At 35.3% G+C, this 15,900-nt stretch overlaps 2 protein-coding genes across 2 annotated transcripts; both read right to left on the bottom strand.

The window, feature by feature from the left end:
- Positions 1-5,086: 5,086 nt before the first annotated feature.
- Positions 5,087-8,086, bottom strand: LOC131626641 (protein LIKE EARLY STARVATION, chloroplastic-like). The gene is made up of 4 exons (XM_058897475.1): positions 7,575-8,086; positions 6,113-6,909; positions 5,736-5,926; positions 5,087-5,592 (listed from the first exon to the last, which is right to left on the bottom strand). Exons 1-4 carry the CDS (start codon positions 7,987-7,989, stop codon positions 5,202-5,204), a joined length of 1,794 nt encoding a protein of 597 aa, XP_058753458.1. The 5' UTR covers positions 7,990-8,086; the 3' UTR covers positions 5,087-5,201.
- Positions 8,087-8,912: 826 nt separating this feature from the next.
- Positions 8,913-11,999, bottom strand: LOC131626642 (uncharacterized). Its single transcript, XM_058897476.1, has 6 exons — positions 11,383-11,999; positions 10,775-11,042; positions 10,596-10,686; positions 10,388-10,515; positions 10,186-10,276; positions 8,913-10,098 (listed from the first exon to the last, which is right to left on the bottom strand). The coding sequence occupies exons 1-6, from the start codon at positions 11,518-11,520 to the stop codon at positions 9,927-9,929; spliced, it is 888 nt and encodes a 295-aa protein (XP_058753459.1). The 5' UTR covers positions 11,521-11,999; the 3' UTR covers positions 8,913-9,926.
- Between the last annotated feature and the right edge of the window lie 3,901 nt (positions 12,000-15,900).

Here is a 15,900-nt window from a genome sequence, read left to right as displayed (position 1 = left end):
TATTGCTAATCCATTATAAGAACTTCCTTGCCCATGTTCTACCATGATCATCAATGAATGTGACAAAATATCTATCGCCACCAATCGAATCAACTTGCATCGATTCATACACATCGGAATACACCACCTATAGGGGATGCTTGGTTCTATAATCTACATCCTTGTTGAATTTACTCTTATGTTGCTTTGCTTGCATACATTCTTCACAAATTTCAGTCAATATGTTGATCAATGGCAGCCCCGTTACCATTTCGTTTTTTTGTAATGCGTTGAGATCTCGGAAATTGAAATACCCAATTGACGATAGTGTTATATCCACTCATCTCGAATAGCTGCTATAGAAAGACACCTGTGCTCCATAACCTTCAACTCAACCTTGAAAATTCTATTGGCATCCATATGAGCTTTTAGGATCAAAACCCAGTTTGCATCCATAACGCGTAGCGCCTTGTTCTCCTTCTCCATATGAATCTTGTAACCCTTCTCAAGTAATTGGCCAATACTTAGAAGACAACACTTGATTCCAGGAATATACAACACATCCTATATGAAAGAATGTCTATTATTCCTCCTCTCGATCAATGCATCACCGATCCCTTCCGCCACTAGAGTGGTGTCGTCCGCGAACTTCGCCTTGTTCTTCATGGCACAATTGATTTTGGCAAATCAATCTTTCCTCCCTCTCATATGTGTTGAACAACCGAATTCCAAATACTATTGATCGCTGCACTACACTACTTCTTTTAAATTCACCATTATGTTTTCTTTTGCCTGTAATCGGTTACAGCTTTTACGTAAACTGCTACAACATGTTTCTGCAAGGTTCCAAAAATGTTGTTGTTGCTGTCTCATAGCCTGCAACTACATTCCCCTTCTCTGATCATGACCAAAAGTGTGTTGTCATAATCAAACTCTTGTCTTGCAACCTCGGCTTCATCCACTTGAGGTTCCTTATTGTTTGCATTGCACTCTCTTGCAAAATGACCGTACTTTTGACAAATAAAGCATTACATCTTGCTCTTGTCAATCATTCTCCTTTCACCTTTAAAGTTGCATTGACCACCATTCTTGTTGCAACTATTCTATCATTTTTTACAAGCTGGATTCTTGGAATTTTGAGATTCTCTTCTACCAAACTTCTAAAAAAATTCCTTAACTCTTCAAGGGTCATTTTCCTTTCGACATCTTGTCTTTCTCATTGAAACGAGCTTACAAAGTGATATTCGTCTTTGCCTTATCACTATTTATCTCTTACATCCTTTGTTCATGCGCTTAAAGAGAGATTTGGTGCTCCTCCTTGCTCATTGTCGTAAGATCCTTCGATTCCTCTATCTTTACAACTATGTTATCAAATCTTAACGTTAAAGAACAAAAGATTTTTGCGACAACATACTGCTCTGTATCATTTCTCCACATGCTTTTACTTGGTTCACCAACCGATAAATTTTCGTCGTGAAATCTTTGATTGCCTTCTTCTCCTCCATTCGAATCAATTCAAGTTAACTTTTGTGAGTTTGTAACCTCACAACCTTTGCATTGTCATCCCTTGCGTATGCCTTCTCAAGGATCTCCCACGCTTGCTTCGATGAATCATTGAATTTCTCAAAATTATCCGTATCAACGCCTTGAAATATTTCTTCTTCTCTTTCTTATGTGTTGCTCGTTGTGCATCCATTGCACCTTTGACAAGAGGATTCACACCGTTCTTGAACACTTCAAGAATATCTAGGGCAAAAGTGAATGAACATGAAGCATTATATATTTTGGAAACATAATTTATTTTTAATTTAAAATTAAAAAAAGAAAAACGCCATTTACACCACAGTTGGAAGTTTCGACCATGATGAAAAGTCAATCAGCCCAATTAATAAAAAAGAAAATAGGAAAACACCATTTTTCATCACGATTGAGAGTTTCAACCATGGTGAAAACTCAGTCATCCCTTTAAAAAAACAGGAAAACGCCACTTTTCACCATGGTTGGAATTCCAACCGTGGTGAAAAATGACTTAAAAATAAATTAAAAACAAGATTGTTGGTGCTGAGATTCGAACCCATGACCAGACGCCACTTTTTACCATGGTTGAAATTCCAACTGTGATAAAAGTTGCTTAAAAGTAATAAAAAGTCAAAAATAGTGGTGCTGAGATTTGAACCCATGACCAGACCCCACTTTTCACCACTATTAGAATTCCAACTGTGGTAAAAAATTGCTTGAAATGAAAATAAAAGAAACACGCCTAGTAGAGTAGATTTTACCACGGTGGATACTTTGGGCGATGTAATAGTTTGTTACAAAAGGTATATTTTGTAGTAGTGTAGTCTACATTCCTTCTAACAAGAGACTCATTGGCTACAATTGGATTTTCAAAATTAAATTTTTAGCCAATGGGACTATTGAAAAATATAAGGCTCGTTTAGTAGCCAAGGGATTCAATCAAACTGAAGGTATTTCTTACCTTGAAACTTTTAGTCGAGTTGTTTAAATGTCTACTATTTGCATTCTTCTATCCCTAACAACTTATAATAACAGGTTTCTTCACCAACTAGTTGTTAACACAACTTTTTTACACGGTAATTTGGATGAAGATGTTATGAAAATCCACCTGGTTTGAAAGTTTCAAGTTAATCCTTAGTTTATAAATTAAATAGATCTATCTATGGTCTTAAGCAAGATATTAGACGGTGGAACCATAAACTCACTACTACTCTTGTTGAATTAGGCTACGTACAATCTAAATCTGATTATTCATTGTTTTCCAAAACTAACAACAATCATTTTACTATTGTGTTAGGATATGTTAATGATTTGATTATTGCATGTAATAACATGGATGACATATCCAATTTGAAAACTGTTTTAGATCCAAAATTTTGCATCAAAGACCTATGAAATTTCAAGTATTTTATGGGCTTTGAAGTGGCAAGATCTTCAGAGGGTATCTCAATCTGCTACAGAAAGTACACCTTAGATCTCCTTCTAGAGACATGTCTTCTAAGGGAAAAACCTAACCTAACACCCATGGGTCCTTATCCTAAACTACATTCTGACCCCAACAATCTTTTATCCAACCCAACCACCTTTAAAAGTCTCATAGGCAAGCTTTTATATTTAAAACACACAAGATCTGACATTAACTTTTCTATTTGCAAGTTAAATCGTTTCCTTTCCAACTACACATAAGTCCACTTTCGAGCAGCTTTCTGCATCCTTCGGTATATACAGACAACCCCTTGAGCAAGGTCTATTCTTCAAGACAAAATCTAGCAATACTCTAACTGGTTTTACTAACTCTGATTGAAGATCATGCCAAGAGACAAGACACTCTACTAAATGCTTCTGTTTCTATCTAGGAAGCTCAATCATGTCTTGAAAAAGTAAAAATCAACACATAGTTTCTCGATCATCATCAGAGAAAAAGTGTCGTGCACTTACCAACGCAGTTTGTGAAGTTCAATGGTTGCTATTCCTACTACAAGGCCTGGGTGTTCATCATACAAAACATGTTACCGTCTTTTGTGATAACAGGTCGTCCATGCATATTACAAACAACCTAGTCTTCCACGAACTCATCAAACATATCAAGATAGACTGTCACGTCATAGGGATAAAGTTCACTCAAATATCATCTATCTCGTGCAGATACATTCCACAAACAAATAGTTGATATTTTCACAAAGGTCTTGCACCATGATCCTTTTGTGGCATTATCTTGCAAACTTGGCATGCACAACATATATTCCAGTTTGAGGTTTGAGGAAAGGTGTTACACATAATTACTTTTCTTATTGTATTTTTTAATTTTAATTAATTGCTACTTGTCTCTATAGTTTGGTTTGTTATATCAACCGATCTATATTTTGTGGGCTCGCTGTTAAAGAACACACCTATATATTTGAGCCCATTGAGTTGTAAAAGTTAAGAAAAGAAATATAATTTTTTTTCATTTCAATATTAATTGTTTTTTACGTATTTTCTAAATAGAAATTATGTCTTGATTAAGGTGTCCTATGAGCTAGGCTTAACAGAGGTGCTTCTAGGAATAAAAACTCAATTATAAAAAAACAAATGATATACTCAAATACTTGAACAGTTAGTTGTCTAATGGAAATACTCAGACATGGATAGAAAATTACTTCTAATTAGGGATGTGCAAAATATTCGGTTATGATGCCTAAATCCATAACTAAATCTAAATCACTTTGAAATATTCGGATATAATTGAATGGTTATTAACCGGTTTAATTATTAATGGTTTGATTATCCATTCATATAATCCAGATATAATTAAATGGCTATTAATCAGTTAAATTATTTTGGATTCGGTTATTATCTAAATTCAAAAAAATTAATTTTCAAAATAAATTATTTTTTAAAAAAAAATGGAAAAAATAATTTTCAAAACTGGATTTTTAAAAAAAAAAAATCAATTATATAATCATAACTAAATTTACAACAAATTTTGATTAAAATGTGGTTATGGTTATAAATCCAAAACTTTTAAATTGTTTTAAAATGATTATGATTTAATTTTTGAAAATAACAAGCACACCCCTACTTCTAACTATTGTGTAATTGTTGGCCCATTACTTCGTACCTTCAAAAAGGAAGAAGTTTTAGTTTTAATTGTAAGTTTAAGATGTGAGGCTAAATATAGGGCATGGTATTAGTGACTTGCGGGATCATTTGGTTTAAATAGCTATTCAGAGAGCTTTAAGTTGAAGAGAAGCAATGGAAAATGAATCTAATTGGTGATAATCAATTGTCATTGTGTTTCCTATAATCTGATTTTTTTTTTTTTTATATATAAGAACAGCTGAAATCAACAACTAGCTTAGTCGATTACAATGATTGATTGTGTTGTAACAAATATTTGTTTACAGTCAAGAAAAATTACAATTCTCTGCAGTTTTTGAATCTTTAAGCCTTCTAAACATTCATCTTTGATTTGATTTTGTATCCATCAATCTCAAAGAGTCGTATTAGTCTTGCCAGCATTCTGTTTGTCTTAAGTTTGGCTGCATATTATATCATTATTTCACATTAACTATTTGTGTGTTCTTGATACATATTGCAAAAGCCACTCTATGAAAAATTTCTAGCAATACACACCATTATTTACTACTATTATTATATCATTATTACACACCATTCATTCATTCATTCATTACGCGACTTCGATTATTAAAGTTCTTATATTTTCACACGGTTTCGGGTTCTTGCCTTTCAGATGGTTTTTGAACTTCCCTGAGCTGGACTGAGTTTTCAAAGCAGTGAAAGAACCCAAAATGAGGGAATCTCTCATACCAAGTATCTTGCATTTGGTGTGTATCCCAGTGTTCCCCGCTACTGCTTTTTCCGTACTTGTGAATCCATCCAGAACCATTGTGTTGCTCACCCCATGTCCGGTTCCAGCGCTCTCCATACTTACCTTCCCACCAGGTTTCTCCTTGCTTCACACCATGACCGTTTTGATCGAAATTTTCATCCCATTTGTCGCCCCATTTCTCCCATCCACCGTCTCCCGAACGCTCGGCCCATTTGTCGGTGTATTTTATGCTAGCACCATACCCGTCATATGTTTCACCCCACCTAGCACAGGCCCATCATATAAAAAGATTAAAAATAAAGAACAAACTGTAAGAAGCGAAAGATCACTAAACTTTTAAGGACTAAAAATACTGTGAAAAGAGGATTATAGCTCAAATTCTAATCTAGTTCAAATCTGTTGTTACCTTTCATGCCAGATATGAGCGTGACCTGCGTCAAGTGGTGTGTTTGGGTCAATACTGCACCACTTGTGAGCCCATTTCTCTGCTTGACCAGAGGCATCGTAGTGTTCAAACCATTTTTCGTGCCATTCATCACCTCTACCATTACTTCCCCACTTGTCTGCAGTTTTCTCAAAATGCATTAGCCCATTTTCCTGCCAGTCAAAATTGTATTCAGTATGACACGATATACTGGCGGATTAAAATGTATGAAACTCGGGTGCGCTTGATCAATTTGACTGAACTAAAACTCATTAACTACAACAGTTCAACTACTTGATTTTCAATTAACCATATGACACAATATAATAACGAATTAAAATGTATCAAATATTGCTAACCTGACGCATGGATTCTCTCCAAAATTCACGCCAAACATTTCCTTCTGCATCACGTCCAGATTTCTCAGAACCAAGTTCCTTATATCCAAGTTCATCAGAAGCCTCCCAGAACTTGTCTTGCCATTCTAAAGCTTTGTCAGCACTAACACCTCTAATTACAGTCCATCTACAAATGACACCATCAGGTCTTTGCTCAATTCCGGTCTCTCTCCACCATCTTGTTCCATCCGGATTCACTCCAATAGGCGAAATGTTTGTATCAAGGGCGCGGACTATTTCTGCAGCATAGTCGGAAGATAACGCATCGCGTTTCTGTTCCTCTTCCAAGGAAGGAGACTCTATGGAAGCAGCGGTTTCAACCTCCAATGACGACTGAAGTGGTGGAAGTTTAGGAAAATGTTTGCTTTGAGTAAGTAAACTTTCAAATGGAATCGAGAGAGATTGCGATGATCTTTCCTTCTCCAGAACAGGATTGGATAACGTTGGATTGGCTGAAGACTTGGTATCTAACTGTAACCCATTGGCATCGTTTGAAGGAAGATTATCATCTGACGGAGGTGTCCAAGACCAAAAATCAGGACCTGGGATACCATCTTTCTGTTTTCCTGATTTTGGCACAAAAGGAGTCCCATTTTGTGCTCCTGACTCTGGCACAGAAAGAGTCCCATTTTGTGCTCCCGACTCTGGCACAGAAAGAGTCCCATTTGGTGTTCCCGACTTTGGCACAGAAAGACTCCCATTTTGTGTTCCCGACTCTGGCACAGAAAGACTCTCATTCGGTTTTCCCGAATCTGATTCTGTCAAATTATTGAAAATGAACAAAAAGCACATCATCAACCACTAACATCTTCCATGTACAAGTACAACATCCATTTAGATGAAAAAACTAAGAGCCTTGTTAGTTTATGGAAATATTTTTCCTTCAGCATATCTTTTATTTTCCTTTCTTTTTTTACTACTAAAACAAAAATCTTCTTTTCTTGATCTCAATTCATGTTTTCAAATATCTAAATATGTAAAATAATAAAAACATAAACTTTTTATAATATCAATCAATTACAAAACATCCATTGTATGGCTTAAGATAAATATGAACATGATTAAATTCAAATATTTATAATGATCTAAAGATTTAAATGAGTATATGAGAAAAAGTGAAATGCAGGATCAGTTCAGGTCTTGTGACACTAATTGCGGTTGTCACAGTCTAAATTAATCACAATTTGTTCTTTATCATGAAAACGGTGAAAAAGGTTTTGGCACCGTCCAATACCGTTTTGTCGCGGGCGTTTCCGGTAACGGACAGTTTTCTAACACTTAAAATCTATCTCTATCATCAAACCACCACTAATCACAGTCCCTTCAATATTCAATTAACCATCAAGTTCAAAACCCTAGAAAAAAAACCAGAGCACAATTTCAAATTAAACGAAACAAAAATAGAAATTCAGACAAAAGTTACCATTTTCCTTTAATGTGCCGGACTCAGAACGGACGCTATTACTATTAGCGTCCTTAAGAAGCGCCCTAGCAGCTGCAATCGCAGCAGAAGCACGATCAATCACCTGCAATCTCTGAATCCTGTCACGCTCCTCACTGGAAACCTCTAGAAGCTTCTGGAACTCTTGAGTTTTCTTCTCCACATCCTCTTCCACGCCGCTATCACTCGCAGCGGCGATTTTGTTGAACTGTACGGTGTTTCTTTCTCTTTCTATAGCGTTCTTCCACATGTCGAGGTACGATGAGCTCGCTCGAACGTTTAACCTCGTCCATACTGTTCTCTTTCTTCCTAGTTGGTGTTGTTGTTGACGGAGGAGAAGGTGCGGCGGTGATGTGTAAGGTGTACCGATGGTGAATGGTCTCAGGTGGGTCGCCATTGCATGGAGAGTTTGATGTCTGTGACTGAGAGGGAATGACAAGGGAGTATTGAGAAAGAGAACGGTGACATGAACCGTTTTCTGTTTTTTAGCTATTTGTTTATATATGTCCTTTTTTCTCATTATAATTATTGTTTTTCTATTATAAATTTTGACGGACTAAGATTTTTTGGTGAATTATTTAATATTTTTGGGTGAATGTGAATCTAAAATTTTTATAGTACTCTTAATAATGATTGTCGACATGATGATGTGGAAATGGTTAATGGCATGGTTGTGAAAAAGGATGAATTAGAAGGTTTGTTTAATAATTACCTTTTAGAAAAAAGAAAAAGAACGGACATTTACTTTGCGTTGAAGGTAAGAATGGAAATTTCAGGAAACATTTTTCCGCTTTAAACGGTTTTCCTTCAACTGTTTGTTTTACCGCGAATTGCATCAACGGGAGTCACGTGATAAAGCTAAGATAGCTATGGCGATTTTTGTCACAAAATTAGTGATTTTTTTTTTTGAGATAATAAATTGTTATCAATAACTAGTAACAAACCCGTGCGTTCGCACGGGTTCTGGTGTGGGTTGCGCATTTTTTTTAAATCCCCACTTGATACTATCATATGTTTATTATACAAAGATTAGTTTAGAAAACCATATTACTTGTCAAAAAATATTTATGGTGTTCATTTTTCAATAGTAAAAATCGATTAAAATAAAAGGTCTGTCCCCAATAGGAGTTATGATATTATAATTAAAAATACTTTTAGGTTGTACAATTGAAGTATTTAAAATAAATATAGATTGCGATAACAAAGTGACAATTAAAAAAAAAAAAAAAACAACATAATAGTAAAGTTAATAAGTAACAAATTTAAGTGAATATTACCCATATAAAAAACATAGTAGTAAAGTTAAAAAGTGGTTAAAAATTAATCTACAATAAAAAGTAGTGGTAATCAAGTAATATAATAAAAAAAATAAAGAAATAGACGTGAACAAATAATTAACAAAAAACGTTTGTCATAGGTTAATTAATAAATAATATAAAAAATTAAATTTGGAATTAAAAGAAAAGGTTTGTTTATTATGGAATAAGAAACAACATAAAGAAATTAATGTTGAAGTAAAAGACATTAATGGTCGGATTTTGGAAATGTAACGCTCATTAGTTGGAAACAGAAGTTATTATTTGTAAAACGCATTTGTTGAGATAAAAGGAATACCCTAATCGCTTTGTCTCCCTCAACCCTTTCTGAGAGTAAAATGGCAAGTCAGTTCACGGAATCAATGGCAGCGAAGCACAACCCAGATACGGTTAACCCAAACCAAGCAAGGTATTTTACTCTTTAGTTGTTGTAAACTCCAGTGGAAGCGTTGTTGTTCTTTGAAAGTTTTCTTTTCCGATCATCGCCGTAAACTAATTGTTATGGCGAAAAGTTACATGCAATGACGATTTGGAGTTTTGTTCTCTATTGCATGTGTATTTATATGCCCATAGTTTATCGGTCTGTTATATTAACTCAGTTTTTGGAGTTATATTTTCTGTTGCATGTGAATATATATGCGAAATAGAGATGTGTTGATGGGTTTATCGGTCTGTTACACTAACGGTCGATTTGTACTTTTATTTTGTCTTGCATGTGGCTGTAAATGGGTATTAGATATGTGTTAAAAGTATTGTCGGTCATATATTCATGAAGCTATATTTTTCGTATGCAGAGATGAAGAATGTGTTGTTTCAACACAAAAGAATTTCAAACGGACACGCAGTTATGTTCTGAGACAAATGCTGGAAGAGGCACGACGTGTGAAAAAAGAAAGTATAGCTGCGATGGAAGAAATTGAAAGAACGAAGGTGAAAACAGAACCCATGGTCGAGGAAGACGATGAAATTCCAGTAGTCCGTGGGAAAGGCAAAGGGAAACAACAGAATCCGACGTTTGCTACCGGGCATGTAAGTAGAAAGTATCATGCGTCTGTGGAACTGAAATAGCACCTTTCAGCAACTTCTGCATATGACATTGTCCACCGTTATCATTTGTCGATGTGCGGGAGTATTGTTGAGACTGAGAGGTTAGCTGTGTGGAAACAACACGTAAGGATTCCTTTGGGAAACTGCATGAGGAAATCAGAATTAATATTGCACATGAGAGGCCTAAAAAATTGAGATGAGTTTAAACAGAAAAATATAATGGAAGCCACCTGTTAAGGAATTCCTTGACAACAGGGAGATCTGAATTGATAAGGAGCTTGGTAACATGGAATGTGTTGGTAACGGAGAGAGGGTAGTGGCCTACAATAAAAATTAACAACAGTTCTGCATTGAATGACAGAAGCAAAAATAACAATGCAATCACATTACGTGATAGCCGCAGTTTAAAATCCGTACGATAGAACAACATACCAGCTTCTTTAACTTTTGCAAACTGAATCAAAACAATAATAGGCCCACTTGTAGCAGATTTGTCCTCGGTAAACTTAAAAAACTGTTTGGCATAGTCTTCCCAGAGGGTGCAATTAATGGTGTTGTTGCTGCAATAAATCAAAACGGGTTCATTAAAAGACATGAATCAGATGGACATAGGCCAAAAGTAAATGGTTGAACGACATACCTTGCATCCCTCAGTAGAAAATTAGCCTGACATTTTTTTCCGCCACTTTGCGTCTGTTGATACCCAACACTCTCGAGCATACCAATAACATCTGATGGATAGTTGAAAACTAATTGATAAGTAACTCTCAAACCTACTATAAAATGCAAAAAAAAAAGGATATGGCGGTGTAGTGTTACCAATGAGTACATTCTTCTGAAAGTTTCCGTTAATGATGTCAGGGAAACTGGTGAAGGGGCGTGGTTTGAGGGGTATGTCATGTTTGTCAACATCACCAACCGCAGTTCCTCCAGTAAGCTTCACCAAGAACTTGTGGGAGCTTGGTTTGAAAAGTAAGTTATTAGACTGAACCGCAAAATTTGAGACAGTATAGGTGCGGTCCACCTCAAACTTCTCATTGTACGCGGCCATGCATGCAGTTGGAACAACAACGTGTATATCACAGCCCTAGAAATTTACAAAAGGTTAAATGCAGAACACAACTTCATACACGTCGTAAATAAAAAGACACAATAGGCTAACCATAAAAAACGAACATATGAAAGTATATGAAGGGTAAAAACAAAATATTCAAAAGGTAAAGATCTTCGACGCAAAACACAAATATAGACGGCAACATATGAACAATCACACACAATAACGGAAGTTAAAAAACTATGCGAACAATCACACGCACAGACAGATGTTCATAAACCAAGTGAAGAACAACACAATAAACACCGTATATGTTAAATAAACCCGCGCGTTCGTAAAGCAAGAACAAAAGTTAACAGATCTGTTCACTTACCTCTCTGTCTTGGAAGATCATCTCAAAGTGCTCTTTGTTGTTCGATACAACCTTCCACTTATGAGCAACTCTCACCGCCACTTTCCACAACTCCTTGGTGTCGTTGATGTCAACAATTTTTTCCATCGGACGAGCCATGCAGAGGTTGAAGATAGAAGATGAAGATGTTGAAGATAGAAGATGAAGATGTTGAAGATTGGAGCTGGCGCAGTTTTCAAAAGAGGTGAGAGATGGAGATACAGCAGAGAGTGGTAGATAGAAAGAGAGATAAAAAAAACCTATCGAAAAGACCTTATGGAGAGGTTGAGTATGGGAAAGATTATAATCCCGTTTACCAAGAAAGCTAGCAATATAAAATTATTAGATTTAAATTTTTGTAAAGGTGAAGTTTGAAACAGACTTTATTGTATAGTTCCACAAAAGCAGAGCAAAGAAGGTGTACAAGTGGCAGACTGTGGAAGCAAAGGGGCAGAATCGTACTTTCCAGATCAGTAAACTTTCTTATATTGTAGATATATGATGTTCACTTCACTTTTTTTTCTTCTTATATCGACTTACTTTCCATTAATAATAGCTGTTATTGTGTATAGATATTTTGTTCGTCTATTTGAGTTTTATAAATATGATTTATATTTTAGTTAAATAATATTTAAGATTCTGGAAAATTTTATATTTATTGTGTATTGGTTTGTTATTGTGTCTTAATTTCTCCTTAAGGTCTATGTTATTTGAATAACACCCCTTCATATTATTTAAATAACACTATTTTATAATACCTCTTCATATGAGACATATTCTATATTTAATTATAAAATATTCTTACATTCTCTCACTTGACTTATGTGACTTAACAATAAATTAATTATAATGCGCATTAACAAACGTCATAAATAAGAATATAAACCAATAGGGTTGTTCGCTGACAGTTTTTGTTCGGTTTTGAGAGAATGTGATGCTCAAACCGATAAAAAATAGGGTTAAATATGTTTTAATGTAAATATCCCAAAATATAGTTTTAGTTCCTCTAATATTTTTGTTCAAATAATGGTCCCTTTAATATTTTCTGTCCCTATTATGCATCCCTGCCGTCAATTTCACTTAACAGACGCTTATGTGGACCATGATTTGGCATTTTTTAAAATTTTTTTAAATAACATATGCTGAGTTGTCAATTCAAAGATTAACTTAGTAAAAAACCCTTAAATTACAATCTCTTCATTCCTCTTTCACGCTTTATGTTCCCAGATTTCTCTGCTAGGGTTTTTTTCCCCAAAAGAAGGTGAAGCTGCTCTCCACACTTCCATTCATTTTCGCCAACATTAACAATCTTCGTTATACTTATGCTAACTTGATTAAGTTTGTTATGGTTGCAGAATCTACATTTTGCTTCTCACGATAGTGTTGTGGTCCCAAACAAGGGTTGAAAGGTGAAAGCTTGTGGTCCCTCGACATTGAATCTGAGGTAGGTCCAGTTGTCTATTATTAGATCCCTCTTTTACAAATCTTGGTTTGGTATAAAAAATGTTCATTGTGGGTCCAATGCTTATTGTCGTTTTCACTGTTTTTTTAGGGATGGGTACATTTAAGATAATATTTTACACTAAGGGCCGTTTTGCAAAAGATCCAAATCTGACCTACGAGGGTGGGGAAGTTTATGCTTTTACTGGTCAAGACACTGAGTTGTGGTCATTTTTTGATTCTTGTGATTTAATTATGTCCATAGATCCTGGGTTTGACTACAAAAAAGTTAAGATGTGGTGGAGCTCACAATTTTGAGGTTCCACCAAACTCAGAATATGCTGAAGCTCACACTGTTGAGGTTCCACCTGTGCAAGCAAACCCTGAAGCTCATAATGAAGTTCCACCTGTGCAAGTAAATCATGAAGTTCCGCCTAGTGATTCTGCACCAAACCCAGATAGAAGACAATGCCTTGATGAAATCGATCCAGATGTTTTGGAGGCAATTCTCAATGATATCAACAACGAGGAAGGAATTGTCCTTGACATTCCACCACTGAATGTTGACCTAAGTCCTATAAAAAATCAGGCAGCACAGAAATCTGGACCAAAAACTTTTTTTGGGTCTATACCAAAAGTAAAAAAATCGCATGTGAAACCAGCTTTCAAAGATCCTGTAAGTGACTATGGTTACTATAATTACTGAATGTTGTTACATACTTTTTGTTTTGTAATTTATTTCTGGTATTGACTATGGTTACTGCTGTGGTATGTATTTTTAGGTGGAAGCTCTAAAAGAGGCTAGGAGGAACTATGTCCACCATACTGATATGCATACCAGTGAGAGTCAGGGGCCAGGTGCTAAGGTGCAATCTAGCAAAAGTGATGGCCAGGTGCAGACTAGAAAGAGTGAGAGACTTAAGATTGTGAAAACTAAAAACATCAAGGGACCAAGAAAAAAGGTTGATGATCTAGTTGTGATCCTTGAAGATGATACTTCTGAGCCACCAGTCAAGAAGGGTGTCAAAAGCTAGGAAGACATACAAAAAAACATGACTCAATGAGGAAACTATTTAGATCTTTTTGTTGTATTTTAGTGTTGAAAACTATGTATAACTATGATCCAGTTACAATCTATGTTTGCTGCAAACTTTTAGCAGATGCTTGTAATTCCTTCAGGTCTTAAGTTGCAAACTTTCTTATTTTGGTCAATGTACAATCTCAGTCCATTTAATGGGTTTGTTTTGGATTACATATTTTAATGATAAACCTATAATGTCATTTTGAGCACTATTGTTGAATTCTTAGCTATAATGTCGCTGCTTTAAAAATGCCAATTTGGTGCAAACTATGTCCACATTCCAAACAGACTTTATAACTTAAGGCTTATTTTAGCATGAAGAACATAAACAAGAATTCATTAAGCATAACAAAATCTTACAAAATCTTATTATAACACAATCTTACACCAAAGTCTTACACCATAACAGAGTTACTACATTGCCAATGACACAATGATTACATTACTGATGTTTTTCATCAATTACATTTGCATAGTAGGTAAACATTAATCAGAAGAGAAACCAACAAAAATATCAACTTGATTTTTCCAGTCCATGCCTCTGATTTCAACTTCCCTTGCAGCTTCGTGTTCTTCTTCATGGAAGCTTGATACAACTCTCTCATCAATTCAACAATCTCCAATTCCTTTAGCTTGTTGACATCTACCGATTCGACACCAACACCGTCGTCTTCAGCCAAATCTTCGTCCCATATAAATTAATCGCATGTATCTCCACTCTGCCAAAAGGGACGCCTCTAGAAGAGCCTGCCTTTGTTTCGACCGTTCTTGCAAGTGTATGAAACCATTCGTGTTTCACATCCACACTACCTTCCTCGTCTGCCGCGAACAAAAGAAGACCCAGTGTTCATGGGATTTGAATCCGAGGTTCTGGAATAAGACATCAGTGAATCTTAAGCGAAGAAGACGAATGTTACTTTGTATGACTTTGATTTTCTGGAAACAAACTGAGCAAGGAGAAATTAGGAACCCTAGCACAGGAAAATGCTAACGAATTTGGCGAAGAAGAAAGCAATATGCGTTTATGGCAAAGGGCTGTGAACATTTATGTTGGTAATTTGATTACACACGTGGAAAATATTGGCTGACAGTTTAATTAAAAAAAATGTTAAGTGGAGTTGACGGCAGGGATGCATAATAGGGACGAAAAATATTAGAGGGACCATTATTTGAACAAAAATATTAGAGGGACTAAAACCATATTTTGAGATATTTACAGGGACCTATAACATATTTAACCCTAAAAAATATATGGATTAATTTAGATTGAATTTGCACATTCTTGCGATAAAGCTCAAACCAAACCAAACCAAATCGAGAAACAACAGATTGGTTTGAGTTGGATGAATTAGATACATTAGAAACAAATGTGCAAAAATATTTTTAAAAATATCTAATTTACATAATCTACTTTTCCATAATAATAAAAATCCTTAATTTTTTTCGTTTCTCCAAATAGGTTGTGAATGACACCAATGACGTTTAATTTTCTTCTTCAAGAAATTGAATACTGAAGGATAGAAAAACACTTAGAAAGGGAGGGTTTGAATAAGTGTATCTTTAAAACTTGTAAGATAAAAACAATTTGCACAATGATTTTTATCTTGGTTCGTTGTTAACTAAACTACTCCAGTCCACCCCCCTTGGAGTGATTTACCTCACCTGAGGATTTAATCCACTAATCACACGAGATTACAATGGTTTTCCACTTAGACAACTTCTAAGTCTTCTAGAGTATACTGATCACAACCTGATTACTCTAGGAACAATCTGCTTAGATACCCTCTAAGACTTTCTAGAGTATACTGATCAACAACCTGATCACTCTAGTTTTTACAACTTAATGTAAACAAATTCTAAGAGTTACAATGCTTCTTATAAAGTTATTATCACAACTGTGATTTTCTCTTAAGTTTAAGCTTAATCTCACTAATATATTACAACAGCAATGTAGTGAGGTTGATGATGAAGTTTGAGAG

Source organism: Vicia villosa, unplaced genomic scaffold (genome assembly GCF_029867415.1).
Source record: "Vicia villosa cultivar HV-30 ecotype Madison, WI unplaced genomic scaffold, Vvil1.0 ctg.000316F_1_1_1, whole genome shotgun sequence".
Taxonomy (NCBI): domain Eukaryota; kingdom Viridiplantae; phylum Streptophyta; class Magnoliopsida; order Fabales; family Fabaceae; genus Vicia; species Vicia villosa.
The sequence above is the reverse complement of the archived record's forward strand: the minus strand, read 5'-3'. Positions and strand labels throughout refer to the sequence as shown.

Coding starts and splice junctions, on each gene's coding strand:
- LOC131626642 (XM_058897476.1), bottom strand. CDS start 11,520: ATGGCTCGTCCGATGGAAAAAATTGTTGACATCAACGACACCAAGGAG. Junction 11,043..11,382: donor TGATCTTCCAAGACAGAGAG/GTAAGTGAACAG, acceptor GTAAATTTCTAG/GGCTGTGATATACACGTTGT. Junction 10,516..10,595: donor TTTCTACTGAGGGATGCAAG/GTATGTCGTTCA, acceptor GATTTATTGCAG/CAACAACACCATTAATTGCA.
- LOC131626641 (XM_058897475.1), bottom strand. CDS start 7,989: ATGGCGACCCACCTGAGACCATTCACCATCGGTACACCTTACACATCA. Junction 6,910..7,574: donor CGGCACATTAAAGGAAAATG/GTAACTTTTGTC, acceptor ATAATTTGACAG/AATCAGATTCGGGAAAACCG. Junction 5,927..6,112: donor GGAGAGAATCCATGCGTCAG/GTTAGCAATATT, acceptor TTTGACTGGCAG/GAAAATGGGCTAATGCATTT.